The 27,771-nt window shown below is 46.9% G+C and overlaps 2 protein-coding genes and 1 long non-coding RNA gene across 5 annotated transcripts; all 3 read left to right on the top strand.

The window, feature by feature from the left end:
- The first annotated feature begins 8 nt into the window (after positions 1–8).
- On the top strand, positions 9–6,326 carry LOC144100052 (uncharacterized). Its single transcript, XR_013307503.1, has 5 exons — positions 9–88; positions 838–932; positions 4,739–4,849; positions 5,969–6,058; positions 6,191–6,326. It is a non-coding gene; the product is annotated as an uncharacterized LOC144100052 (long non-coding RNA).
- A 493-nt stretch (positions 6,327–6,819) lies between these two features.
- LOC144102158 (uncharacterized) lies at positions 6,820–16,464 on the top strand. The gene is made up of 9 exons (XM_077635473.1): positions 6,820–6,855; positions 7,000–7,091; positions 7,762–7,836; positions 9,172–9,346; positions 11,818–11,890; positions 13,446–13,494; positions 14,138–14,283; positions 15,826–15,954; positions 16,451–16,464. The coding sequence occupies exons 1-8, from the start codon at positions 6,820–6,822 to the stop codon at positions 15,843–15,845; spliced, it is 666 nt and encodes a 221-aa protein (XP_077491599.1). The 3' UTR covers positions 15,846–15,954; positions 16,451–16,464.
- Positions 16,452–26,106, top strand: LOC144100051 (uncharacterized). 3 transcript variants are annotated; one of them, XM_077633101.1, is made up of 8 exons: positions 16,452–16,553; positions 16,757–16,869; positions 18,162–18,293; positions 20,250–20,423; positions 20,796–20,910; positions 24,448–24,593; positions 25,300–25,407; positions 25,875–26,106. In XM_077633101.1, exons 2-6 carry the CDS (start codon positions 16,772–16,774, stop codon positions 24,517–24,519), a joined length of 591 nt encoding a protein of 196 aa, XP_077489227.1. In that variant the 5' UTR covers positions 16,452–16,553; positions 16,757–16,771; the 3' UTR covers positions 24,520–24,593; positions 25,300–25,407; positions 25,875–26,106. The 3 variants fall into 3 exon arrangements, with proteins under 3 accessions (XP_077489227.1, XP_077489226.1, XP_077489228.1); XM_077633100.1 differs by having other exon boundaries at positions 16,754–16,869; XM_077633102.1 differs by having other exon boundaries at positions 16,452–16,557; positions 16,754–16,869.
- Positions 26,107–27,771: the final 1,665 nt, after the last annotated feature.

Raw genomic sequence — 27,771 nt, 5'->3', positions numbered from 1 at the left:
TGGACCGTTATCATCACGTGGGCACCCCTGACCTCCTGATTTCACCCAGCACCGATCCATGGATCCCGACGTCGGGGAGGTGAGGAAGGTGAGGAAGTCTGCCAGCCTATTTGCCCATGCACTAGACGCAGCTGTTGCTCCTTCGTCTGTTCTCCAACAAGTGGAATGTCAGGCACAATGTACAAGCCTTAACTCATAAACGATGAGCATCTACTTCACTGAAGCTTGTCAGGCAAGCGGCCAGAGCCACGGACGTCGACGTAGCTTCTCCGCACGATTCTGTCATTCTGTAAAGATATATGTGGGAAAGCTTGATTAACATGTTAGGCAGTGCGGGATGAGATCTTTTTGAGGAAAACTTTAGCTTGATGAATTGTTATTAATTACACTTCAACGACACAATACCCGCAGGCGTCGACAAGCACCTGAACGTGAAAAGCAAACTAACATAAAAAGACAATAAAAAACAAGAAAAATAAATGGAAATATAATAAATAATAAATATAAAAAGAAAATACAAAGTTAATATTGCAAAGAAGCAAAAATAAAACAACAGGTTGCGTACTGGCGTTTTGAATAAAACCCGCATTACAGTGCTTTCGCATTCCTCCACGTCAGCACTTGAATTCTCTGGTATTTTTCGAAATTTTTTATCGGTCTCCCCGGTCAGCTAATGCAACAGCACACTTCCCAATTGCTTAGTTCCAGCCAATCACGAAAACATCAGATGTGAGCGTGTTGAAATAAGGTACCAATGAAATAGTTTTGTAACGCCCACTGTGTTCACTCGTCGCCCTGGAAATCACGTTTTGCTTCCCATCACCCGCCTCTCTGCAGCGAAGGAGAAGGACTCAATTGTGGCGGTCATCCTGGAAAGCCACCATCGCCTCAGCAGACATACATGCCTTCAGCGGCCACCCCCGTACGTGAGGGTAAGAATGTCTCTTTTTTACAGCAGCAGCGGTTGAGGCCACGTTTCCCTATTTCTAGGGCTTGGTTGGCGCCGCACGAAAAATAAGCGATGTGCAACGAGGAACTGCGCTGCTCGGTGGGTTAAGGACCTGTGGTGTCCTCTATGCGTAGCGGCGTGAACTACGCTGGGTTTCTTTGAGCACTTGATTATTTGGGCTGTCATCAAGAAAGCAGTCAATGCTTCGTCGCGAAACCTCCTGTTTTTTTTTTTCTTGTCTAGCAAAATCACGAATAGCGTCAGTTATGCCTTGGGAGTCCCGTGAGTTGCTTTAGAACCATATAAATAAGCGCTTAGGACTCCAACAAAGACAGTGCCATCTCGAAAGGTGGGGACGAAGGTTTTCCTCACACTGCCAAGAGTCAGTGCTTCAGGTCGGCCACCGCTGCCCCATTGCATGGCAGGGAAGCACACAACGTGCACTATAATAGTGAATTTTCTGTTTCGTCGGTGAGCAGGAATGATTGCAATTAGCTGATGCTATGTCGTTTCTGAGTCTGTTTGCTACATTGTACTGTGTTTACACGTACAGAAAAAAAACGAAATAGTTAACAAGAACCGTGACGGCCACACGTGGTAGCAGCATACTTGCCATCAGGTAGAAGTGACATTCATATGTTTGAGGAACTATAATGTTACATACACAAGAGCCAATGAACGGAAAGCAGCTCTCTCGTCTTGCAGATAACCTGCAAGCAGTCCTAGGTGAACTTTAACATGAAATGAGTGCTACAGCCTGCCTTTGCTGCAGTCCGCATAGCCATGTTAAACATTCTAGGACAAGAATATTGGGTATTTAAAAATTGTAAGATACTTTTATGTAAATATTGGAGGTAATGGTCTGTTCTTATGATGTGTAACAAAATGTTTTGAGATATTTTCATCTCTCGCATCCAGCAGTTAAGACGGCAGTAGCATAAAAAACTGATGGGGAACGCTTTTGATGATAGCAAAAAAAAAGGGTCTTGCCGTCGGGTGGTATGTAGATACATATATGGATTCTTATACTGTTCCCCACTCAAAAATACTTTTGTCCAGAATTGTTGGGTGTGCGGGTTTCTTCATATGCTTGAAACGATTATAGTGCTACGGTAAATGGAAGCAAGGGATTTCACTTGCATAGCTGTGAAGTTTTTCATTATTGAGCCTGGAACGCCCCTATGGACATAGCTAGCCCAAAAGGTGTTTACATTATTTTCACACCATCTTTACCAGAGCTTCGGTTCCCAACCCTTAAAAAAACTTTAGACACTAAATAGATTCTCCATAAGCTTCTGCCTATAACGTCTATAGATGCTCTACAAACGAAACCTAGAGAACAGCCCATAGGCAGTTAAATGCTACAGTCTATAGACAATCTACATATTTATGACCATACACTTTTAGTAGACTTTTGTCTATAGACAAGTCTTTAGACTACGAATCGAAAAAATTACCTATAGAAAGATAATTCTATAAGAAGTCTACGGACTGCGCATAGGCCATTTTTATAAGGGCAAGGCACTTGATAGACTACACTCGTTCGTTTTCGTGCCATCGATTTACGTGCGGCATCGCCGCATAAGAGACCCTGCTTCAGTGACAGCTTGAAGTTTTATTCCGGCATTTAATTACACTGCATCGTGCTGACGAAATACTATAAAGCAAAATGCATTATATTCCTAAATTTTCCCGCGTTTTCCACTTTTTTCCCAAGTGAGTAGGAGTGCGATACAAATCGTTCATGCTGATATCCTCTCCTGTTGCCTTTTTATTGCTTGTAAGACATTCCTATTTCCTGTTGGTGTTCTTATGTAGCAGTCTCTGGAAAATCGATTTGGGATATCCGGAGCTTAATATATATGTGATTAGTTTATACATATATACAATACGATTGTGGTATTGTTCGGTCGAAAGTTCCCAGGCCACAGGGTCTGCTTTTCTTCGGTATATCCTGCCACTTACGATGCCGATAAAGTTTTCAAAGTTCTCACAGGTTAGAATGATACCTCTTCTACTATCTACAGACATCTTGAGTTTCGGGGATACCGTAACATCCTCACTGTATTGCTCAAAAGAAGACCCTGTGGCCTGGAAAATTTTCGCCGACCCTACACATGCCGCAATAACTTCAATGTGTAGGGAGCTCATCTACTGAGTTGTAGGAATCGAATTCAGTCCAACCCCGGCAGCAGCTTATCGATAGAGGCAGAACTCAAAAAGCACCCGTGTGCTGTGTGATCTCGCGAACCGCTACAGATACCCAAGTCGTCCAAATTTATCCGGAACCCTCCACTACGGCGTCCCTCTTAGTCTGAGTAGCTCCGGGACATTAAACCTCATCACACCAAACCATGCCACACACTACTCCGTACCGTACCATACCATACCATGCCGTACCATACCATACTATACTCGCTAACTTTAACATGGCTTCGTAACTTCCTCTCGCATCGCCAACAGTTCGTATTTGTTAATAATCTGTCCTCTAACCTTTCCCCAGTTAACTCCGGTGTACCGCAGGGCAGTGTGCTTGGTCCCTTATTATTCCTTATTTATATCAATGATTTACCTAATAATATAACTTCTAGTATGCGAATTTTCGCGGATGATTGCATTATATACCACCCTATTAGATCTACTAATGACCACCTGGCGCTCCAATCAAACCTCCTTACTATTAACGACTGGTGCAACTCATGGTTAATGACTCTTAATGTATCCAAGTGCAAAGTCATCTCTTTCACCCGTAAAAATAACAAATCTAGCTATACATACCGTATTCAAAATGATCTACTCTCTCATGTATCACATTACAAATACCTCGGCGTTAACTTTTCTTCAGATCTTTCATGGTCATATCATATCTCATCCATATGTGCCGTCGCCTCAAAGTCATTAGGATACCTACGCCGTAATCTCCGAAATTCACCATCTAATATTCGAAAATTAGCATACCTCACTTTTGTTCGTCCACAACTTGAATTTGCTTCTCCCATTTGGTCTCCCTATCATAAGAACATGATCATCGCGTTAGAATCTATCCAAAACAGAGCAGCACGATTCATTTCACGAAACTTTAACTGCCGCTCAAGCGTCACTCAGATTAAAACAGATCTTTCTCTACAATCATTAAGCATGCGCCGTGACATCGCTCTCCTCACACTATTTCACAAATATGCGCACTTCAATAGAACTACCTCATTTCAACTCGATGTCTCATCCCGCACGTCGAAAAGATTATATAATCAGTTTAGTTTCGCAAGAATATATGGTGACACATTGGCTTTTAACTCATCTGCATTACCACGAGCCATCAGATTATGGAATGATCTCGCAGACAACATCGCTTCCACGTCTAATCTAGAATCTTTCCATTCTAAACTCGTCACGTATTTCACTGAAACAGTCATTTAGCACACCTACGTTCAAGTCTATTATTGTTCTTTGCTTTGCTGCTACACTCGTGCCATTCGGATGTTTTCTTACTTATGTTTGCTTGCCATGTTTCCGTGTTTGCCTTAATCTCGCTTTGTTTCCACGTTCGGTGAGCACATCATCCTGTATTGTAGTGAATTATTTTGCGTCGCGTTCGTTTCCTTTTGTTTCCTTTGGTTATTAATGCACTGTATTATATCTTTTTTTCGCCCCCCTTACACAATGCCCAATGGGCCTGTAAGGAATTTCAAACAAACAAACAAATATCAAACCCCCAATATTTTTTAAATACCTGACAAGTGCGCTGGAAGTACGCCACCAAAGCTCTCCTTATTTCATCCTGATTGACAGCTGGATGCTGAGCCTGTGCCTGGAGTGTTACCATCACGTGGGTGCATCGACCTCCGGTTTTCGTCCAGCAACGCCTACCGCCAAAGCCCTGCGGCTGCACACAGGCTGAAGGTGAGGACGACTGCCCATGACTTTGCATGACTCCATTGTTCATGGTCTGAAATCCGCGACTAACGAACTGAAGAAAAGCCTGGGTATATCCAGAATTCCATACTAACATTAAATTCGATGCAGAACACTCAAGACACAAGACAGTCTGGTTCCCAGTCTGACGTTTTTCAGTCCGACTGGGAACTATAGACAAAACCCTCTCTCAGTTTTGAGAGAAGTAAAAACATAACTCATTCACTCTGTCGGTAGACGCCTCAAGAGCACCACGAACGCTGACTAATAACTTGGCAACTCAAGCTTCTAGTCGGCGTTCGTGGCGTGCTTGAAACGTACGTCGAATAAATGAGCCAGTTATGCGTTATTTCCTTTTCTCAAAACCGAGCGACGGTTGAGCCGCGAATAAGGTCAGACTGTGAACTAGATATTATTTTTGTAGTGCAAGTGAGTTCCGCGAATTGCAAATATAATTAGCATGTACAGCACTACTCAGAGATTTTACTCGCTTGAATATGCGTGCGTCGTTGTGCCTGAAATATAAAGGTTGTCAAATGTGCAGCCTGTCAAACATGCATACAGGCTTTCAAACATTTTGATTTTTGAGCTTTTGATTTTGGTAGATATCTCTGAGCACGCCCGTATTTTAAATATCCGCAGTGTCATTCAGCTTAATCATTTTAACTAGGAAACTGCGAAATCAGTGCAAAATATCCGTTTAGTGAGGTGTGGGTGGTAAGCCGGGCGTTTTTTTTTTTCAATTTTCATTCAGAAAGCGATAAAGCAGGTACCTTCATTTGCTTCGCCTAGTTATCTGCATGAAAAATGAAAGGGGGGGGGGCATGATTTACAGGATGATGTAACGCGACCAACCTTCAAAAACTAGTAAGGCGTGCCTAGTCAGGCTGCTGTGCTCACCACACGTTTCTGCTGTGTTCATCATTTGCTACTAATAAGCTGTGCCTGCCGAGCAAGACGGTCACATATGAAACGGCTGGCGAGCGTACCGAATGCATATTCTAAAGACTATAGGCAAAATTAGTTAACCGTGTAGGCCACGATGACATGTGTTAGTAGCTGCAAGTCGATAACCAAGTGATTTCTTAAACTGGTTTCTTTTCATAGCGGGGAGGCCTGAGCTCACCGAACAAATGAAGAGGCTGCCATAGTCTGGGAGGCTAGCCATGGCGCTCGTGGACGCTGGCCTCCACTCTGGTGAGTGTCTATGTTGGGGCAGGGCTTTTGGCCCCCTTATTTTTTTAACTTGAGCTTGTTCTCGTATAGCATGCCACCGGAATTTTCTTGATCATGCTTTTATTAACACTTGAGTGTGCCACCTCGACGCAGCCCCCCTGGTGTCTACGGTCGCCTTCTTCATCCTGAACTGAGAGCGCTGCCGTTCATGCTCCGTGGGCATGCCGTGGAAAAAAGCCAAAAGTCGCTTTCCTCGCCACCACGGCAATCGGGAAACTGAGGGAAAAATCTTCGGGTAAGGAGGACCACGAAATGTTTTCCTATTTCGAAGCTCACTTTAGTAACATGGTCTGATAAGTACGCGAGCGTTCCTGTTTGCATCAAAGCACGCCGCTTGCACCGAAAACCTTTTCGATCTAACTAATGCTATGTATAAGCTTTTGGTTTGACAGCTTCTAGGCATTGCTCTATAAGGTTACTGTATCTACGTAGTTGCTGGGTTCGCCCTCGTGTCAGGACTTATCCGGTGTTTGCAGCGTTCCTTTGCTGGCCTGTGAGCGAGAACATATGATGTGCCTTCCTCGAGCACCAAGGAAAAGCCGCGCTTAAGCTGTTTTAAACTAAAACTTTTCGGGCAATACATGACTGGCATCAAATTTACTGCAGTAATGCGGGGTCCTGCATTCCTCAGATGAGATTGCGATGTGCGATAACGACACAGGCTCATCTTATGGCATGACAGCTTGTAGTGTTCTGGTGCCAATCCTGAAGTTCAGGGACTGATGCTGTGTCCCACTTGCAACAGTCACTACAGCCAAGTGAAGCAGTTACTGAATATTGATCAGTGTTTATTGAACGCTACCAAGAGAGAAATTAAGATGTTTACCCGCATTCATGCGGTTTCATCGTACCTCGCTTCCACCGTATCAGCTGGACTGAAGAGGGTTTTTTGTTTTCCGCAGACCGGCAGCTTTGAACATGCCTGTGACCCCCTTGTGGACAACCCCAGCTGTGCTCTCTGGTTTCGGCGAGTGCTGGACTGCCCGGCCTCCCGGTAAGCCCGTACTCGTGATGTTACTACTTTGTGTAAGGGCTTTTCAGTGGCCTAGCACACCACAGCGGTAGGCAAGCGTCGACGGCTCTGTTGCACAAGACACTGGAGAATTTCTGCTCGCTTAGGGAACCGAAATCCTCCAGATAACCTTACCGGTGACTTGTGACCCTAATCTTGTTCGAACTCTCGGGCCGTGTTTCGTCTCAGGTCAGAAGCGCTCTGCCGTCTCGCCACCTATCGTTTTCATTGCAAAGCTGATGCTGACGCTGCAGTTGAAAGATGAACCAATATTCTTTAGGGTCCAATTCTGAGTACATGTCCACTACGGTACTCGCCAGTTAGGTGAAGCTCCGAATACTGATGCGATGACAGCTGATCAGTCTTTTTCCTCCACCCTGCACCTGTTCGAGTGGTCTGACTTCCCGGTCGCGCTGAGTGAAGAAAATTGCTTAGACTCGTTCACTAAAGGATTTTACTGATGAGCCGAGGTGGCAGACCATGGAATGTTGCGCCACCGTCAGATATTCATGTAGCTGGCCAGACAAGGCAGAAGCCTTGGCCATGTCATTAAGTTCAAGACGGGAAAAATTAGTGACTGAGATATAGCTGAGACTTATTCGCCCACGATGTGGGCAAAGGTCTTGATTCTTATATTTTTCCTTCCCAACAGAGGAGTCTCGGGATCGTCGCAGGCTCGCGACGCTTTCCTGATGGCTTCGCATACATCGCACCAAAGGCAGCCTTGGTGAGTGGTCAGTCTGCAGTCCTTGTAGCGAATGTTTTTAATAAAAAGAACTTGTATGCACTTCTAGACAGAGCGAAAAGAAAATTCTGCTTCTCTTAAAGGGAGTAAGTCTCTGTCACGACTGAAATGGCCAGCTTTGCATTGAGGTGTTTGAATTTAGGGACAGAAACAGCTTCATAGTGGGGCCAGGGACAAAAGTGATGCTAAAGTAGTATACACACCTCATATTGGTGGCCACGTTCTATTGTCTAATATAATGCAGAAGAGACTACCACTCATTAATATCCATGTGGTATTCACCTCATAATCATCATCATCATCAGCCTTACTACACCCACTGCAGGGCAAAGGCCTCTCCCATGTCTCTCCAATTAACCCTATCCTACGACCCTATCGTAGGTATTCACCTACGACGTCTAAATTAATAATCGCATTTTCCTGTCATGCTACATCGATATCGGTGTACACTGCCGAACGATGGCTGTGACGTCAAATAGTGGCTTAGATCACGTGGGACATTTAAAAACTCTGATATAATCGCTTCTTCAGAGTTCTATTTCACTACAGTGCATGGTTCTAATAATGACTTACGCATCGTTACAACCAAGATAACACGCATCCAAATGTTTTTTATGTAGACTCATTTAATTTCATCCTGGCTGAAATAAACAACTCAAATTTAACACGAGCATCGCATCCGGTGTGTAGGACAGATCGATGTCCCTCAGGATAAAGAAGTGGATTCCAGGAGATGGTAATCCTAATAATGGGTGCCGTTAAGTCAGGTAGGGTGATGTGAATGTGGTGGGTGAATCAACCAAAGGTGTCGGTGTGAAAATATTGATCGGGTAGGCTTTTAAACAGCTTGATTTTAGAAAGATGTACGAGCTTAGAGCCACATGCTCTAGAGACTTCCTGCATACGTATCGCGAGGTGCCTCATACGAAACATGTGCCGATCTGTTTGCAGCCTGTACCCTGAATATGAGTGTTGAAGGTATGAAACGTGCCAAGTCAGTCACTATAAGTGTGCACGTTCTCAAAGATGCTGTCTTCTCCTCATTACATGCCAGAGTGTTACTGTGCAGCATCCGTCGTTTGGCTAACTATGCCCGCCCTATGAGTTTGTTTTTTCTAGCCTTAGGCTTTTGATCTGTGCCACTTTTCCAATTAGATTCTTACAGCCGTGCCCACTCTTACTGAAATCAGTAGACCAGCACTGGTCTTTCCTGTGTGTAGGTGTGCTGCCACTACGGTGTCTTTTTCATTATGAATACGGTCCTTAATGGCTAAGCTTCTCAGCATTGTTTTTCGCATCCTTTTCTTTGTGCTCCAGTCTGGCTGTTCTGCTTGGAAGCCAATGCTGGGCTCTCATCGGCCACTCTGCTCTGAGCTTTGCTCTGAAGCTTGAGTTTCTGTGGTCTGCACAGACTTTGTCACGGCAGTGGATGCGGATCCGTGCGGAGCATCTGCTGCGAGCCCAAGGCAGCTGGCATGCAGGAGGTGAACAGGTAACGCTGTTCTTAACTTCTACACTTCCTGCAGAATAGCCTGCGAGGAGTGCTTAAGGCTGCTTTTTTTATGGAGGCTTTAGGATTGCGAGGCTGTGAAATTATATAAAATCTTTTTTTTTTTACTCAAAGTTACAAATGTGAGCTGAAATCAAGGGCGACGAAGTTGCAACACAAAAATGATTTTGCTCATGAGAGCGGTACACAAAGGTTCGGGAAAGTCTTCTGTAAGTGAGGCTTCAGCAGAGCAACACCCCCCCCCCCCCCCCCTTCCTTTACACACTGAAAAGCTTCAGCGTTGTCTGCTCAGTGCATTTAAGCCGCATGTTTTCTGTTTCTACATCAAACTCATGAGGGCCTTAACTTCAGGAGGTCCTCTTGCAGCAGCCTTGTGGTCAAATCCTAGCAGTATTCACTAGTCTGCATGAGTCTCCAGGAAACAAGTAATCGATGAATGGTAGCGCAGCGATCGCGCTTCGCTGCAATGTGCATAGCCAGGCTGTCACGTATATGAGCCATTCCAGAAGTCAGCAATGTCTGGTCAATGGTACACACGATAATAGTTGTACCACGCATCAAGTAAGTAGGTAGCCTTGATTAGGGACAATATCTCTGGAATTTATGGGCCTCTTAGTGGCAATTTCGCTGACTGAAATCCTTGATAACGCGGGAGTGTTCCCTGTGATCCCTCAGAATATCTTTCAACGCCTGCTCTAGCTCCAGCCTAACCCATCTTCCCTTCAGGAGTCTACACCAATCTTCCTCTTCACCTTAAGCATCATGAGGTTTAAAATATTGCCGGTATTGATAAGACTTCACTTGACCAAAAGGAGGTCATTAAAGTGGTAGCTGAGCTAGTTGGTGCATTCTTCAAAGCATTGCATTCATACAGATAACAAAGTTGCCACACAGACAGGACGACTTTTATTTAATAGCTAATATTAGTGCACTTCGGTAATACGTGCTTGATTTTCAATATTGATATGCACGGCTTGAGAAGATGGGCAGTACAATAGTTTAAAATAGAGTGTAAATCATTTCGGATCAATAAGTAGTTAATAAAGTCGAGTGGAGAAGGCGTTTAAATTTCTCGGGTATGTTAATATTTTTGTGGGCATTTGCGAAGAAGCTTGTCTATAGAGAGTTTTAGTTTCATGTACGTAGAAGCTTCACATACATAGAGCTCTTACGGGTGACCAGTGCGCATGCGCAGAACGCAAAGGGTATGCGCGAGTCTCACATACGTACGTGAGATTCGGATTTTTACGTTGCGGTCTTTGCGTTGCTTGCGTACGTAGCGTTGACAAACATGGCGGCGCCCTGCCCGCCGCTTCACGGCGATAACAGCTTCGTCGCTAATCACTCGAGGCGATATGGTGTTCTAAACTGCTGTATTCGCCTTCGATTTGCCCATTCTTACCCTCGCATAAGGTTTCAAGCGACAAATAGCTTTTGTTTTTCAGACAGAAGGGCGATTTTTCAGCTGCTAAGCCTGACGAAGTAGCGTTGGTCGTTGTCATAGCAACGGTCTCGCTATGAATGACTTCGCTTAATGACTTGTCTTGGATGATTTTGGCTACAACCAGTGTCTGTGTTTCTTTCGCGTACGCGTAACCATAAGGGTTTCAAACCACCTGCGTGCAGGCTACGTAGACTTCTCACGTTTGCGTACGTGAACCCTCTACGTACGTGAAACTAAAACTCTCTTATATCAGCTCCTGTAGTCCTCTCCAGAGCAAGCAGATTGGCTATTTAAGTAAGGTACTGGAATTCACGAACACTTTTTGGATTCGGATGAAGCTTCACAATTATTGTAGGAAGGGAGGCATGAGCACGGTATCCTTATCGCAGCAGTTGTGCCATTAATTACTTAATTTGCGGCAAGCCCCCTGCTCTAGCATTGCGACAAATATGCTCATATCTTTATAACCCTGGTACGATATTTATAGAAATAATAATTGAGGGAAAGAAAATGGCATCGTCTTGTTTAACATAGCATGAAATGAAGATGTATGCAGCCTAATTCGAATTTCGCAAAAACTGCATAGTGCGTCATGAAATGTCAAGCAATGCACCTTGGAAGCAAATAAGAAATTTCTCTTATTTGTGAGGCAGGGATTCAAAAACCTTTAGAAGACACATTCATGCGGTAATTAAAGTGACTATATTAGTGCCAGGATCCTCGAGATGCGACTGGTTCTCACTCTATATAAAGTACAGGATTTCGCGGACAAAGGAAATGGTCACTACTGGCCTGAAAAGCAGAGCATGTGTCCCGAAAACTTGGATCAACCCTTTATACATGCACTCTTGAGGTTGCGTCCGTTCCTGATCTCGGTACTGGCTTGCTACTAATAAAGTAACAAGAGATTGTTGCGATATTTCAAACTAAGAAATTTCATTCTTCTAGAGTATAGACACACAGCAGTAAACAGCGGCTAACAGTGCTGGGCATACATGCATGTTCGCAGGGCCCATCGGTGGCATGGATGTCCCCCTCTATGGAGAGGAACTCATTAAGGCTGTTTCACCGTCCTGAACCGGGTAAGTTGGCTTGCTTACTCCGCGTTTCGAAGGTGCCGTAATGCAAAACTGCCTGCGTGCTGTGTGATGTCGCCGCACGTAAAAGAACCCGAGGAGAGCTAAGTTGATCAGGCGCCATCTTGTATGGCGTCCGTCGTGGCCTCAGCTTATTGGGGACGTTAAGCCTCCACAAGGCAAATCAATCGTTACAGCATTCACTGAATGCAAACGATAATTGCCCAACACAATTTGCATATACGATGGAAACAGTAGGAAGTCGCTGGATGTATTGGTGTCGCGTTCTTCCTCTAACCAATTCGGGCGCGCAGTGTACAAAGCGGCAGAACAATCAAAAAGACAATCAGCACTTATCGCTCCTTAGGACGGTGCAGCTGCGGCTTGAACTGGCATCTTAAGCAGTTTGACCACGGCTGTAAGCGGCTGGCGGTAAAATTATAGAGGCCCGTGTATTGTTCGACGTCAGTGAATGGTAAAGAACTCTAGGTGGTCCAAATTTCCGGAGCCCTTCACTACGGCGTTGCCGCACTTTACCGTCCTGTTATTTCTTTTTGCATGCACAGTGCCCCTCTCTATTATGTGCACGAATCCAGTGTAACACCTTGGGTAGATAGATGAAGCATGGTTCGAGTAAGACGTGGTTGTGCAAGTCTGACACGGGAATAGAAAAGGGTGGCAGCAGAGAGCATCAGCTGCTCCGTGTTTGACATCTTGAAGGTTTCTTTTGTGTCCCTATATTGTACACGGAGCAGAGTTTGACTGCTGTGCCTGCTGCCTTTTCTCGAGTGCATAGACGGAGCTGCCTTGGCTCTCCTGGAATCGTAGCATCTGTAACAGGCAAAGGCAGACTAGTTGGTGGTTAACAATGGAGTGCCTATTGCAACCGCGGAAAAGTACGAGGGACACATATTTGTACTGTGTTTTCACCTCTTCGTCCCTCATCGTTTTGTGCGGTTGCAATATGCACTCCATTGTCGTGGCATCTCGTCTACTGCCACAGTTTGGGCGCCCGCGAAGATAGTGAGGCTTGGGGAGCCGCCTACACAGAGACCTTGAAATGCTCAGGGCCAAAGGCGCCTAGATTGGTGGTTCTGTGCGCACCTCAGCTCACGTTGCTGGTGCTGCTGCAAGGTTGCGGCAGCATAAAACGCACCGCTCGTAATTATTGCTTCGGGCTTCCATTGACTTCCGACTTGCTCGTCATCTTTGGCGTGCTAAGAAATGGCAATGCGAGTGGGATTGTTAGTGACGGTGGGAAGGGGTGCCTTTTGCCGAGTCTTCGAGTAGTCGGGTGCAGTAGCAAGAACGAGGGGTAAGGGGCCCAAGCCCAGTCACTTATCCATTGGTCCGTATTCATACATACAAGGCGTGGGTCCACCGGGACAGACACAGCCAGGAAGAGGGGCAATAGAATGGGGGCGAGGGAAATGATGATGACACGAGTGTCATCATTGTGTTCGGGTTGATACTCTACGAATTCGCATGTCTGGTTGCTATTGTGTGTGTTTAATGCAGATGAGATAACAAACTCGTTAAGGCCATTTCGTGTCTTCTGCAGCGGCCTGCTCCTGCCTGACGTCAGCCTCACATTGTGGCCTCCATGACGGGTACGTGGATGACTTTGCTGAACCTTTTATATTCCTTTGGTTAATAGTAATGCTCCTTTGTGACACTGAATAATAGACCCTGCAGAGTAAACACGTACGTGTAATAAAAATAACTACATATCCTGTTACTCCAAAGGCGCCCATGCGCTCTGCGTTGTGAGCTCATCGAAAACATCCCCGAAATGTCTAAATTAGTAAGAAGCCCACGATTACGACGTCCTTTTAGGCCATGTGGCGTTTCGAGACGTATAACCTTATGATCTAAATTCGATTGCAGTTTTAGCCAGTAATGTAAATGTCGCAATAAAAACATTTTTTTGATTCGATTGTTCCTCAAAGTGCAACACATTCAGGCTAAAACCTTAACATTTGGGAGTGGCACTCGGCTGCTGAACCGAAGGACGCAGGTTCGATCCCGGCAGCGGTGGTCGAATTTCAATAGAGGCAAAATTTCAGAGGTCTGTGTACTGTGTGATGTCAATGCACGGTAAAGAACTCTAGGTGGTCGAAATTTCCGGACCGGAGCCCTTCACTACGGTGTCCCCTATAGCCTGAGTTGCTTTGGGACATTAAACCTCAATAAAACAATAACATTCGGGCTGCAAAGAGGACACTAACGTCCTCTCTCTCTGCTGATGTTCAGCCCGACTCCGTGGCGAGCCACCGTCACTGTTGGAGCAAGGTGCGGCTGCTGTGCCTGGACCGTTATCATCACGTGGGCACCCCTGACCTCCGGATGCTGCACAGCACCAATCCATTGCCCCCGACATCTGGAAAAGCGTGCTAAAGGTGAGGAAGACTGCCGGCCGATTTGCCCCCGCACTAGATGTATCCGTTGCTCCTTCGTCCGTGCTCCGAGTGGAATGTAAGGCACAATGTACAAGCCTAAACTCATACAGGATGCGCATCTACTTCACTGAAACTTGTCATGAAAGTGGCTAAAAGTAGGTAGTCACGATTATTAAAATGCGCGTGGTAGAAGCCACACTGACCTCGGTTCATAACCTTGCTTCTCAATTCAGTAAATGCGCGTATTTTATCAGAAACATAAAGGCAGTCGCCATGGGGGTCAAATTTCACTGGAGCTGAAATTTTAGAGGCCCGTGTAGTTTGCGATGTCAGTGCACGTTAAAGAACCCCAGGCTGTCGAAATTTCCAGAGCCTTTCACTACGGCATTCCTCTTTGCGGGAGCCGCTTCGTGACGTTAATATCTATTTACCAAACCAAGAATAAAGGCAGTCATTTTTTTAGGCGAGCCGTGTGGTATTGGCGAGGAACTGTCCGTGTTAAGGCTTAACCCTAATGTATGGAGTTTCCTATAAGTTTCTGGTCACTTTTCTCTTTTGTTCAAGCAACAAAAAGCGTGTTTTTTGGGGTTTAGAATAATAATCAACCAGGAGAGGTACCATAGGTTTGTTGCAACCCATGCTACGTGGCGACAACACTGCTCAAAATGAATGTGTGCATCACTGAATTTTTAAAAAATTTCCGACACTAAACAAGGTTGGCGCAAGTCAGACATCTACGCTGCAAAGAAAACGCACGAATCGAGGAATTGAGAAGTGCTGTTAAATATGCACAGTGCGCTTTCTGAAAAGAACTGAAGAAAAAAAAGAAGCTGCATCTCCTTACGTGCGGAAATTCGAAAGATGTGCGTGGTCCGCCATCTGAACATGCATTTTGTGGCATGGCTGAGTGGCCGAGCTGGTGTCCGCTGCATAACTACGAGCGCGTCATCTGCTGGGCGAGCATCGTGCATTGCGAAAAGGGTTTTCAGTGGGTGTCGCATGATGGCACTGTGACACTCCAAGCAAGAGCATCTTATTTATCTGCTTATTACTGATGTACGCCTCAGCACATGCCGATGACGTTTCCGAAGGTGACGTTTCTGAGACAACCCTGCATTCACTAGCGGTGCCTTTATCACTATCAGCTGTAAACGTCGAGCAGTCATGGCACAGTGGAATCTTCCCCGTCTCGCTAGCCGCAGGCCCAGTTTCAAAGTCCCTCATAGACCGTAATTTTATTTTTCTCCACTGACTGTGTGCCTTCTTGTGTTCTGGATAGGATTGTGGATTACTGTTTGCATTTTGGATTATGGATTTAATTATGGATTGGCTTATTGGATGGCTGTAGGTTGGTTTGCAGATTGACTATCGATAGGTGAAAGCGTTACAAATTCTGTCCCCGCCACTCATGAAGCAAGAAATCGTTTCACATTAAAAGTGATCATCTGGCATACAATTCCATGCATTATTAAGTATTCCACGTGCCGGCGATTGCCAGCGTGTTATCAGAATGGTTTACCGCACTGTTTTTTTTTTCCATAGCTAGAGGTGCAGTGGTGTAGTCGGCCGCTGCAGCCCACCGAACAAATGTAGCGGCCGCCACTGTCTGCAACGCACTGACATACAGCTGGGTTGGATGGCTGACACAGCAGCAGTGACTTTGAGGCCAAGGTGAAGTAATTACAACGCTTTTTTCTAAACATATTCTTGTGGTCACATTGCGGCGAATAAATCTTTTATCATACAAATCCCCGGTGAAAAAAAAATTATGGCAATTATTATTACTGCTATAATACGAGCAGCAGTGATATTTTGGTATTGGGCTACATTAAACATGACGAGAAATATGAGTATATAGGTATATATCAAACGTGTATGTAAATGTAAATGTAAGCAAATTTTTAGACAGTGTTCTGTGCGCGAACTGAGTGACGCTGAGTGTCGTGTGGCTTAGCCTTCATAATCATGAATTGGGACCATTGAGTACTGACCTTGACCTTTGATGTTGACCCTTGACCTTGACATTTGGACCCCAGCCATATTTCTTTAGTGCGAGTACAGAGTTTCTAGAAAAGTCATCGGTGAAAGAAAGCGGCAAATTGTGATGGCTTTATTCACACCTCTGAACTGCCGCGGTCAGGTATGCAGATCTCCGTGCTCCTCGCAGGTGGTGTTGGTGTTATGCCGCGCCGACACAGCCGAGTGGAAGGTAGCTTCTGGTGTCGGCTTGTCTGTCCTGAGCTGGAGGTACTCCTCGGGAGCACTTCAACGTGAGTGCGTGAACGCAGATATTATCTGCACAACATTTGGAACTTTTGTAGTCCTCAGGAATACCATACAACAGCGTTGCGAGTGGTTCCAATTGTAGCTGTCAGAAATTAGAACTCCTAAGGCCGGCTGTGCAGATGCATTATCTCTAGAAACTGGTTACCGAAAGCGGAGCAGTGATGTTCCGATTTTTTTACTGTAGCAGTCCCAAGATCCTGGCATGATGAGACCCTCGATGCAGAAGAAGAGGGCATTGAGATTGAGCTATCCGGTCGTCACGTGGGTGCTACAAGAAGAGGATCGTTTTCCGCCACCACGGTGAGTATAACCGGGAAGAGTTCCCCCACCCCCCCCCCTCAAGACTCTTGGGTTGCGTGACCAACCAGCGTATTCATTGACAAAAGCTTGGCAGGCAACTCTTGTCTTAACATACTGTGGTGTGATTTTTCTTGTAGAACAAGGATTGTTAAACGAACGCAGGCCTTAGGCGCTGGGAAATGGGAAGCAGCACAGCGCCAGCTTTCGTTGAGTTTAGCATATTACGATGCATAGCCTAAACACACGATTTCCTCTTTGAATCTAAATGTGGGGGGTCCTGCTTTGGACTCAGATCAGGACAATTCGTGGAATAATGTCCAAATTTGCTCACGAACTCTTTTATTTTTCCTTTACGTCGCAAGATATAAAATACCGTCACAATTTTAGGCCAGTCCAGATGAACTTTCTCAATTGTCAACTGGTTGGAACATCTCAAGCGACATAATCCGGTCAGAAAAGATACTGAAACCGAACCCATGAGACCTGCTCCAGAAGAGGGGTGTGTCCCTAATTGGTCTCTAATTTTCAACGCAGGTAATTGCTATCATGACCAAAATTAAGTACGATCTCTGATCTTACGTGTTTCCGCTTTTCTCTGCTTGAACTGGATATGGCGACATCTGGGCGGGTTTAGCTGAAAAATCTGGTGCTGCAACCTCTTAGAACGCAACCCGTTTTCACTTCACAGGGTAGCTATTGTGCCGTGCGCTGAGGCTCGCCAATTAAGCTCTCCCGTGACTCGCTGCATCTGTGGCGACGAATACAGTGCTCTGGAAATGCTGCAAAAAAATAGAGAGAATCATTCCTTTTCGATAGAGTTACGTAGTGCTTGCGCGAAACACTTTTAATAAAGCAGTCTGCTCCCTGAGTTGAGCATAAGCATCGCAAGCATACAGAAAGTATACCAGCGTCATTTGACTTTTTAGACAGACAAGAGCGTACAAACTCCTAAAGTATACATTTTATACTTTTGTGTACAGACGTGAATAGGCTTGTCTAAAGCAGCTGGAGTGGTTCTGTTCATGGCAAACCAACTGTACTGTTACATAAGCTATTGGACTCCCCAGCCAGCGTTTAAGTACGGGCGAAACTGCCCAGCCATTCAAGCTAGAAATGCATGGGTGCAATACTGGGGTACACATGCCATTGGTTATCATTGCTTTGAAGAAGGCACGTCCCTCACCTCCACATTTGCATTATTGTATCAGCCGATTGATAACTGGAGTTCTACTTCTGTTTCGTGGCGATCTTTTCCTGTGTTTATTATCTTTCGCATGTCTTCCCTCCTTCAGCCTTGGTGCCCTTCTTGGAAGCCAAAGCGATGGCCCTATCGCTGCCGAACCCTTCACCAGCTGTCTGGACAGACCTCGTCACGTGTGCGGAGTCACTCGTCCGAATACACCGAAGCAGCCCAGGCGCACATGGTGAGGATTGAGGGGTCGCTTTCGTGTCTACAACACACCGCAAGGTGGCCCTAATTCGTTCGCTCCATGCATATAAATGCACAATATGCGTGCGGGGTCCTGCATTCCTCAGATGAGATTGCAATGTGTGAAAACGACACAGGCTCATCTTATGGCATGGCAGCTTGTAGCGTTCTTGTGCCAATCCTGAAGTACAGGGACAGATGCTGTGTCCCACTTCCAACAGTCACTACAGCCAAGCGAAGCAGTTTCTGAATATCGATCAGTTGTTATTGAACATCGTCAAAAGAGAAATTAAGACGTCTATATGCATTCATTCGGCTTCATCGCCCCTCGCTTCCACCGTATCGGCTGGACTGAACAGGGCTTTTTTTACCGCAAAATTCCAGCGCTCGCCATCTTGCGAGCTCCTAGTGGTCAAAGCCAGCTGTGCTCTCTGGTTTCGGCGAGGGCTTAACTGCCAGGAATCCTGGTAAGCCGGTACTCGTGATGTTACTCGTTTGTGCAGGGGCTTTTCAGTGGCGTAGCACACGACAGCGGTAAGGCAAGCGTCGAGGTCTTTGTTGCACGAGACGGTGCGGAATTTGATTGGGGCGGGCCCTTTCTTATGCTTTGGGGAAGTGAAATCTGCCAGAAAACCATACTCATTGATGACTTGTGACCCGAATCGTGTTCGAACTCTTGCGCCGTGTTTCATCTCAAGTCAGAAGCGCTCTGCTGCCTCCCCACCTATCTTTTGTACTGAGTAGCCCCGCACTGTCAGTGCAGCATAATGGCCCGTATTCTGCAGTTTGCATTTTTAGTTCATGTCGACTTCGGTACCCACCAATCATTTGAAGCCACAACTGGTGCAACGACAGCTGACCACTCGTTCTTATCCGCCACGCTCCTCTTGTTCTAGCGGTCTGATTTTCCGCTCGCGCTGAGAACAAAATTGCTTAGACTCATTCACTAAAAAGTTTTTAAAGCGTGAGCTCTTACTCATCATGTTTCTCGATTTCTTGGGGTTTGCTACCACCTCCCTTCGGCGTGAAGTTTTCCGTCCGAGGAATTCAAGATGGCGGCCCCCATAGTAAATCGATATAGCAACCCGATTAATGATTGACTGGTGGCATCGTTGTTATATCGAATTACTGATTGTTGACGTCACTGATATATCCAATTGGTGATTAATTCGCGACATCATTGGTGACGTCTTTTACAAATCCAAGATGTCGGCCAATAATAACAATTGATGGCGTCCTTAATTCGAGATGGTGGCCGACTTAGGCCGCCACATGACTATGAATTGATAATCTAGATGGCGGCCAAATTCGGGTGCCAGTGATGACGTTAAAATCCGATGCGGCGGACAGAAGCGAAACCATGTGATTATGACGTCATATTCATCAGTTCTAGTAAACCAAACAGCTGACGCTCGCTACTTCGTCTTCCAGGCGCTGGCAGCATATTTTCTTATGAGTCATGGTGGCAAACCATGGAATGTTGCGCCCATTCCGGAGCCCTCCCCTACAGCGGCCCTCATAGCCTGAGTCGCTTCGGGACGTTAGACCTCAATAAACTATGGACCAAACATATAGGCATACTTTTTTGTCATTGTTACTTCATAGGCGCGCTTATGTGTTGCCCTCAGAGAGATATTCCAACCGCATAATCACGTGGCCTTTCCTATAACGAGACGGTTGGGTTTCGCACCTTGTTTCATCCATATCTTCTATGCGCTGCAACTTTCCGGGATGTCCATTTGAGCTTCCACGTAGGGAGTTCATAAAGAGAATGACTATGCTGCTTGTTTTGAACGGGCTGCCCTTTTTAATCGTTCATTCTTTGCGCAGACTTCGAACCTTTACACACCAGACTGCAGCACCGGCAATCCCGCCGATGTCCCTTATTATCTTACACATACTCAAAATGGCAATCTCTAACCACTGCCTTTTGGAATCTTGTCTTTCTTAGTCTCCTCGAGCCTGGCTGCCTTCCTTGGAAGCCAATGGTGGCCCCAGTGTCGGGTTTGCTCCAGACCTTGTCGGAGCACCAGACTTTCGACTGGCTTCGTCATGGCTGCGTCACGTCAGCGTCATGTTGGCTTCCTAACAGAACAGCCAGCTCCAGACAGCTGCGATGCAGGAGGTGAGGAGATGCTGCTGCTCTTAACTGCGCCAGGCGCCGGAGCGCAGCGTGCATGCGTGTTCTCGTTGCAGCCGCTGTTATTGGTGGAGACGCCAAAGTTGCTGGGAAGAAAACTATACAGCGTTGATATGAGTCTTTCGGTGCATTATAGTCACGAATATTCCAACGATTGAAGCAGATGAAGTCTTAATTCAAATACCGCTTTTTCTGGGATGACTGCAGATTCACTTGAGTGAAAGCCTTACATAAGCGAGGTTTCGGCAGGCAACTCTTTCGGCTACTGTAACTATTTTCAGCTCATTTGCTCAATGACTTCATGCTAGGCCTTTTTACGGCGGGCACTGAACTAAGAAGGGCATTCACTTTTCGCAGGCCTTGGGAAAAGGACTGCTGCAGCCCCCTTGTGAACAATGCCAGCTGTGCTCTCTGGTGTGCGCGACGCTTCGAGCGAGCACCAATCAACGAGGCAGCTCTGCTCGGCAAGGAAGTACGTATGGCGTTCCGAAATTCAGCAACGCTTCGATGACGCAACAACCGGCAATAAAGTTACAGCATGCGTCAGGGAATCAGTAGCACAAAGTATAGTTGATATGTTGGGCATGCTTTGAAGCTTCTTGAAGGTAGCTCTGAGTACCGAAATTTCAGATGAGACGGGAGTGTGCCCTGCAATTCTTTTCAAGCATCTTTCTCAAACTTGTCTTTCCTCCATTCTGAGCCATTTTTGTTGCTACATTTCCTTTCAGCCATCTTCTTCAACCTAAGTAATATTACGAGTGCAAAAAAGTTACGGAGAGCACTTAAGACTACTTATGTGCTGTGAATGTGAAAACATTCACGCGGAGTGTTCGGCTGCGGCGATGGTGCACTGCTCCTATACAGTGGCCAGCGAAGCTGATTGGTTTGCCCTGCCCGAATGGAAGTTGAGAAAGACGATGATACCCAGACCCATCGCTAGAGACTAGCATTTTAGCGAAGTGTTGTTCTGCGGTGATGGCGGAGTGCTCTAATGAAGTGGCCAGCGCCGGCTTGGGCTCGAAGCCCACTTCAGAAGAACTTTAGGTTAGGTTAGGTTACTCATTTCTGATGATGTAGGCACTGCATGAGGTCACGTGGGCTTTACGAGCATCCGGCTTGAATGACAACGCCAGTGTGATACATGCAGCGTATTTGCTGCAGGCGACCACTTCGACGTATGCGCCATGTGATGCAATGGGCATTTTAAATCCTGTACGAACGATGCATAGCGGCAACAGTTGCTCATTGATGTCTTAAAAGTATCAACTAGTGTCCAAAATTTTCCAGCCTCTCTAATGTTACCTGTTTAGTATATACTTCCCATATATCGGTCTTGCTTTCTGGTACTCTCATCTCCGGCAGTAGACCGTTCTCTCTTATACGGATCCCATGTCAAATACAAGTAAACTTCATTTATTCTCTTTCTACTAGCCTGTAATCAGCTTTCGTTCGTTCTTAGCTTGCCTTTATTTTTTTAACTTTACGAGCACTTCTGCAGGCGGACCTTGGAGGAATTTTCCTTCCTTCATTGATGTTGCGAATCTCTGAGGCTGACATAAGAAGGTTGCGTGGTTCAATATTGAACAAAGTTTTGTTTTAAAACCGATAGTGCACTTTTGTCACACATGGAAGCCAGACAAAAGACAACCTGAATGTTGGAAGCGAAGAAAACCGATGCTTGGCGGCGCCACAGGCGGCCAGGAGATCGAGTTTCAATTTGTTATGGCGCTTCGTGTCTATGAGCTTTGCGTGCCCCGTGGTTTTGTTTTTGACGTGCCTCGATTTACAAGCGCCAAACAGCAGAGGAATTCCAAGTGCCGCTTCAAGTGCTAGTTAACCTTTGAAGGAGCCTGTTAAGTCTGGTCAGATGATCGCCACGATCGACGAAAAACTACAAGGCAGTTAGCAGTATAAAGGGCACTTGTGTCTTCGCACGCTCTCCCGGCAAAACATTCCCGCATCGGAAGAGTGCATTCACTAGATGCGCCTTTATTCACGGCGAAAGCTTGAGCCATCGTGCCGGAGTGGAAAAAAAAAAAAAGCCGTCGTGGCGGAGTGGCAGCGTCTCCGCCTCAAACGCCAAAGGCCCTGGTTCGATTCCGAACCTCGGCACAGGACTTTTCTTTTATTCAGTGAGTGGGCGGGGGGTTTCAGTGGCTCCCATAGATGCCGCCACCGAATACGTTGGTTAGCGGTTAAGTGCAGGCTCTGTTTAGGCGCGTTTATACTCCGGCGTAACGCGCGCGCGCGCGCTGCACGGCGACGTCACGTTGGCCAAAGCGGGACCCTCTATACACCAACTGCGCATGACCGCCGACGCGTTCGGCGGCTTCGGCGCACTCTGATCGCACTGGCGGAGACTTGGAGCATGTCTCTATTTCGCGCCGAGTGCGTCAGCCGCCGCCGGCCCGGCCAGGTGCATGTTGTGATGTCATTCAATAGCTTCGGCAGTTGGGCGGAGCTCTTTTTTTTTTTCGAGCTCTCGGCTAATTTAATCCGTTCACTGTACACATTTGAAGGTACATGCAAGTGGGCGAAAGAGCCTGATACAGTGGACCCGTTAGATCTAGCGGAAGCCGTTGAAGCGTCGTGCGCCGGCTTTACTTTCAAGCCGCCAACTTTAAACGCGACGCCCTTGAGCACCCATCTGTTTTTTGTGGCAAAAAAATAAATAAATAACCTGGCCCTTGCAACCGTGGCAGACCTCGACACCGCCTGCTGCACCGTGCAACCACGCCGTTCAAGGAATCGCAATCCATTGGCCCCAAAACCCCGGCCAGCCTCCGATGGGCGGGACGCGCCGACCTTGTCCTGGCCCCTCGCGACTCCCTGCACTGGAGTTACGATATTTAATTTGCAACGGCTGCTCACGGTGGAAGGGGGAAACGACCCACCAGCGCCTAACCTAACTGTGCTCCCTCAAAAGCATCGCACGCTCTGTGGGGCTTAGGGCGCTGAAATAATAATAATTGGTTTTTGGGGAAAGGAAATGGCGCAGTATCTGTCTCATATATCTTTGGACACCTGAACCGCGCCGTAAGGGAAGGGATAAAGGAGGGAGTGAAAGAAAGGAAGAATAGGTGCCGTAGTGGAGGGCTCCGGAATAATTTCGACCACCTGGGGATCTTTAACGTGCACTGACATCGCACAGCACACGGGCGCCTTAGCGTTTTTCCTCCATAAAAACGCAGCCGCCGCGGTCGGGTTCGAACCCGGGAACTCCGGATCAGTAGTCGAGCGCCCTAACCACTGAGCCACCGCGGCGGGGTGGCGCTGAAATGCAGGCGGGAGTTTTTGCGAGAACTTCGTCGTCGGGTTCGGGAACGGGATCCACCGTAAATCTGGCAAGATGCCGGTGAAAACGTAACCGAAGCGATGGTGGCGACCCCCGATAGATGCCTTCAGTGTGCGGCAGCGGTAGCTTTCATTTCGGCTCATGCTAGAGCGCACCGCTAGCCGTCAGAAATCACGGAGTCTGCGTTTACATCATGTTCCACGTCACTCTGTCCTATGACGTCATAAGAGTGCGCCATGACGTCATAAGAGTTTCCGAGTTTGAATCGGAGCGGCGGGAAAAACTTTTTCGACTTCGGATCCAATTTTCTTTGAAATAAATGCATCTTTCGCTCCCGGACAAGCCGCAACAAAGCCATGAAATGCCAAAATATCAGATTTTGCTCACAAAAAGAAATTTGATAGAGTTCTCCTCACTGTCCTTTTAACCTCGTCCGCCCAACTAACCTTGCTCCCCCTGCTACGCTGGCCTTCTCTTGGAATCACTTTGTTACCCTTAAGGACCTGCGGTTACCTTGCCTTCGCATTGTGTGCCCTGCCCAAGCCCATTCTTCTTGCTTTCGACTAGGACGTCTTTAACCCGCATTTGTTCCGTCACCCACTCTGGCCGCTTCCCGTCTCTTAACGTTGCACATAGAAATGCATCAAGGATGCCTTAGCGCTACGCCTTCTGTGCGTCACACGTTCAACTAAGGTGGGCATCTCCTCTCCCCAGGCTGCCGGTTGGCGCTGGCACGGAGAAATCGACAGACGCCTTGCGTCGAATGCCAGCGGCGCTCTCTGGTGAGTGTCACGCTGCAAGCGGCCACATATGGACTTGTGCTAGCGCGGCGGCCATGCTTCGCTACAAAGCCCCATCAGGTACGTATGACATCCTGATTGTCAGCAACGTCTCGCTTACACAACACTTGGCAGGAGTTGGAGCATGCGTCAGGAAGTCGGTTAAATTGCACCAATCACTGGGGAATACCTAAGGCATATTTTCTGGCTCTTGGTCGGAAATTAACGTGCGAAAATTATTGAGAGAATATAATGTGTCCAGTCATGCATCAGAAGTCTGCACGTGTCAGTCTGCAGCATGTGCTAAGTGTCCCGTGCGACGGTTTCAGTGAGGAACTCGTGGCTTATAATGGGCGCATCATTTCAGTTGGAGTATTCTATAGAATTCGCGTCCAAACAAAGTGTTGATACTACCGCGAATGTTGTACCCTCCCTAAAAGTATTGAAATATATCAGGCAATTTCTCCCCCTCTCCAATGTTTCCTGTCCCTTCCAGTATCTATATACAACTCTCTTGCGGTACGGTATGGAGTATGCTGCGGTAGACCGTTATGGAGCATTACAGCATTGCCTGAGCACTGTGTCCAAGACAGCTACGTGGATTTTGTTTCGACTTTCACATGGTCACGTTTCGTTCGTTATCTAATGTATGCTAGAAGGCTGCAACAAGCGGCAACAAAGCCATGAAATGCTGAAATATCAGATTTTGCTCACAAAAAGAAATTTGATAGAGTTGTCCTCACTGTCCCAAGACAGCTACGTGGACCCGTCATTTCTTTGTCCCCAGGTTCCAGTAGCCCTGGTTCCCGGGATGTCTGCAAAGAGGTCGTCACGTGATGGGCCGTGTCGGCGCCGAGGCCACTAGCTGTGCTCCGGATTCTGCGATGTTTCGCCCGTGAGTAGGGCAGTGGGCGCAAATTAAATGCAGAGCGACCTGGCCACTAGAGAGATTATACCGTGACTGTGAGCGCGGCAAAGTTTTTGCAGAGAATGCTGGCATTTGTTGTTCTTAACGCACGCTATATGCAAACTTTGGACTTAAACGCAGGTCATTAAGAGGTGCTCTGTCTGTAGAGCTGTTTTCAGTGAAACTTACTTTTTCTTGAAACGTGGTTACTCAGCTCGGCTGCTGACATGGCTAAGGCGAAAAAAAGCGCTCTACTTACTTAAAAAGCGTATTTTTAAAAATTGCATATAGCCGCACTGAACTACAAATCATGAAAACCTTCTCATGTATTTAATGTACGTTGTCAGTTCCCCTACTCTTGCTCCACACAGCCCAGCTGCAGAGCGCTTTGAGTTGTATTGCATTCCCAACGGTCCTGCAGTAAAAGCGAGCTGGCGATATTCTTATCATGACAGGAACGAGTACCACGGCGACGCGGACTTCCCTGACGGACGACCTGGGATAACAGAACAGCGTGGCAGAAGATTGGAAAGAATGCGCAGCGGTTACGCCACATGGTGGTGCCTGCAAACCACTGCCAACTTGGGCTTGCCATCCTCAAGATGCAACAGCGCTGGTGTGTTCCACCTTTGCTGCGTATGTGAGACACCATGACACAAAACGAATAAAAGCCTGGAATAAAATCTCTCCTTCCCGAGGTAGGGAAAGCAAGAATTTCTCTGGTGTGTGCCGAGTTCCAGTGCGCAGTGTTGTTACTCCCCACTGGCGTAAGTTCGCTTAGCGTTCTTTGTCTCATTGAGCTGGGATCATACAGACCGATAATGCAGGCAGCTGCATGTGCTCGTGTCTGCATGTGCCTGAATGAAGTGCGCGTGACTTTAGGAATTGAACCTGTGTGCTTGCTATGCCAACTAAGCGGACCTTCAATTCAATCCGCGCGGATCAGCTGAGCATCAGATTTTGGGTTAAAAGTGTAAGCAGCACTGTCCGGTTCACGTGTCAGCCAGTCGACTTGCGTGAAGCTGTTTGACAGGTTCAACAGCCACAAGCTCTTGGGGACGTACGCAATCGTACCAAACGCTGAAGCCTTCGTTCTTGTCGGCGACAGCATATCTGACAACGAAAGGGAGGCTCCTGGGGAGGAGCGTCTGTTGCACTCCGACAAAGTTTGCCTGTTGCACATTCCGCGGTACCTTCAGTCTATCACTCGTGCAGTTAGCACCATCTGTTGCTCAAAGGGGGTCATAAAAAGTGCTTTTCGCCCCGTGGCTTCCACCAGGGAGCGGAGTAAACAGCTTTGTAGCAAACATTGAACCCCCTCCCCTGTCATTCTTTCAACCATTTAATAGGCAGTTTAGTAGTGCCACTCAAGGTCAAGCTTTGCCGTTGCGGGGTACGCCACCGTAAGACAGCTAGAGCACTTAATATTCCTACAAGCTGCTCTTCTCGCTGGCTGGGCCGCATAATCGTCGATTACAGTCGCGTGGCATAAAAGTCTATAAACGCGAAAATTTAGGACCTGGACAGAATAAATCTCAGTAAAAAAATTAGATGCCTGTTTAGTCCTTTCACCACACTAAATAGCCTCTCCCGATTCAAGACTAGTTGACGTTACCCTGAACAGAGGTGTTGCCAATGAAATACCAGAGACACTTTCCTGCGTGGGTATGCTAGCTCAACAACTGAGCATGCCCTAAAAGCCCGGTCATATGAATCTCCCTTAAGGACGAGAACTTCGCAAGTAGTGCATTTTTTTGCACTTAGACTGCCTCTGCCCCTCCCTTGCGTTACACGGGGCTTATCACGTGACAAAGCTACACGCACACATCGCCTGAGCACGAACTCTGCCTACACGTTGTTGTTGCCTGAAAAGATGATGGCACATACCTACGGTGGGGGATTGGCCAGGGTTTGGTGCAGGTCCAAACAGGGAATGTCTAATCCAAGTGAATCTCAACCGGCTTATCAATTAGGATGCACGAGGTTTGCCGCGCCACCTCGCTTATGTGCGTCGCGTGCGCTTATATGGGTAATGTGAACTATTTTCTTTTAGCGTCCACACGTTTTTCTAATGAGCGTGGTCCATCACTGGGAAACTTGAGGAGGAGGAGGAAAAACGAGCATCAATCCTGGGTGATTTCAAGAGGAGACTCTATTGGTCATCATAATCTGGCCTCTATCAACCAACAATTTCTTGTCGAGGGGACTGTGGCTACGAAGGGTTGCCTCCCGGCGCTCATCTGTCGGATCGGGATTGCTGTCCAAGGCTGGGTGTTCTTGACATTTTTCAAACTGTACGAACGAGTGCGGCAACTGCTCCACAGAAAAAACAGGACGAATCGTATCTGTCTG

Source organism: Amblyomma americanum, chromosome 8 (assembly GCF_052857255.1).
Source record: "Amblyomma americanum isolate KBUSLIRL-KWMA chromosome 8, ASM5285725v1, whole genome shotgun sequence".
NCBI lineage: Eukaryota > Metazoa > Arthropoda > Arachnida > Ixodida > Ixodidae > Amblyomma > Amblyomma americanum.
Note: the sequence above shows the minus strand (reverse complement) of the source record. Positions and strands in the feature narration are given on the sequence as shown.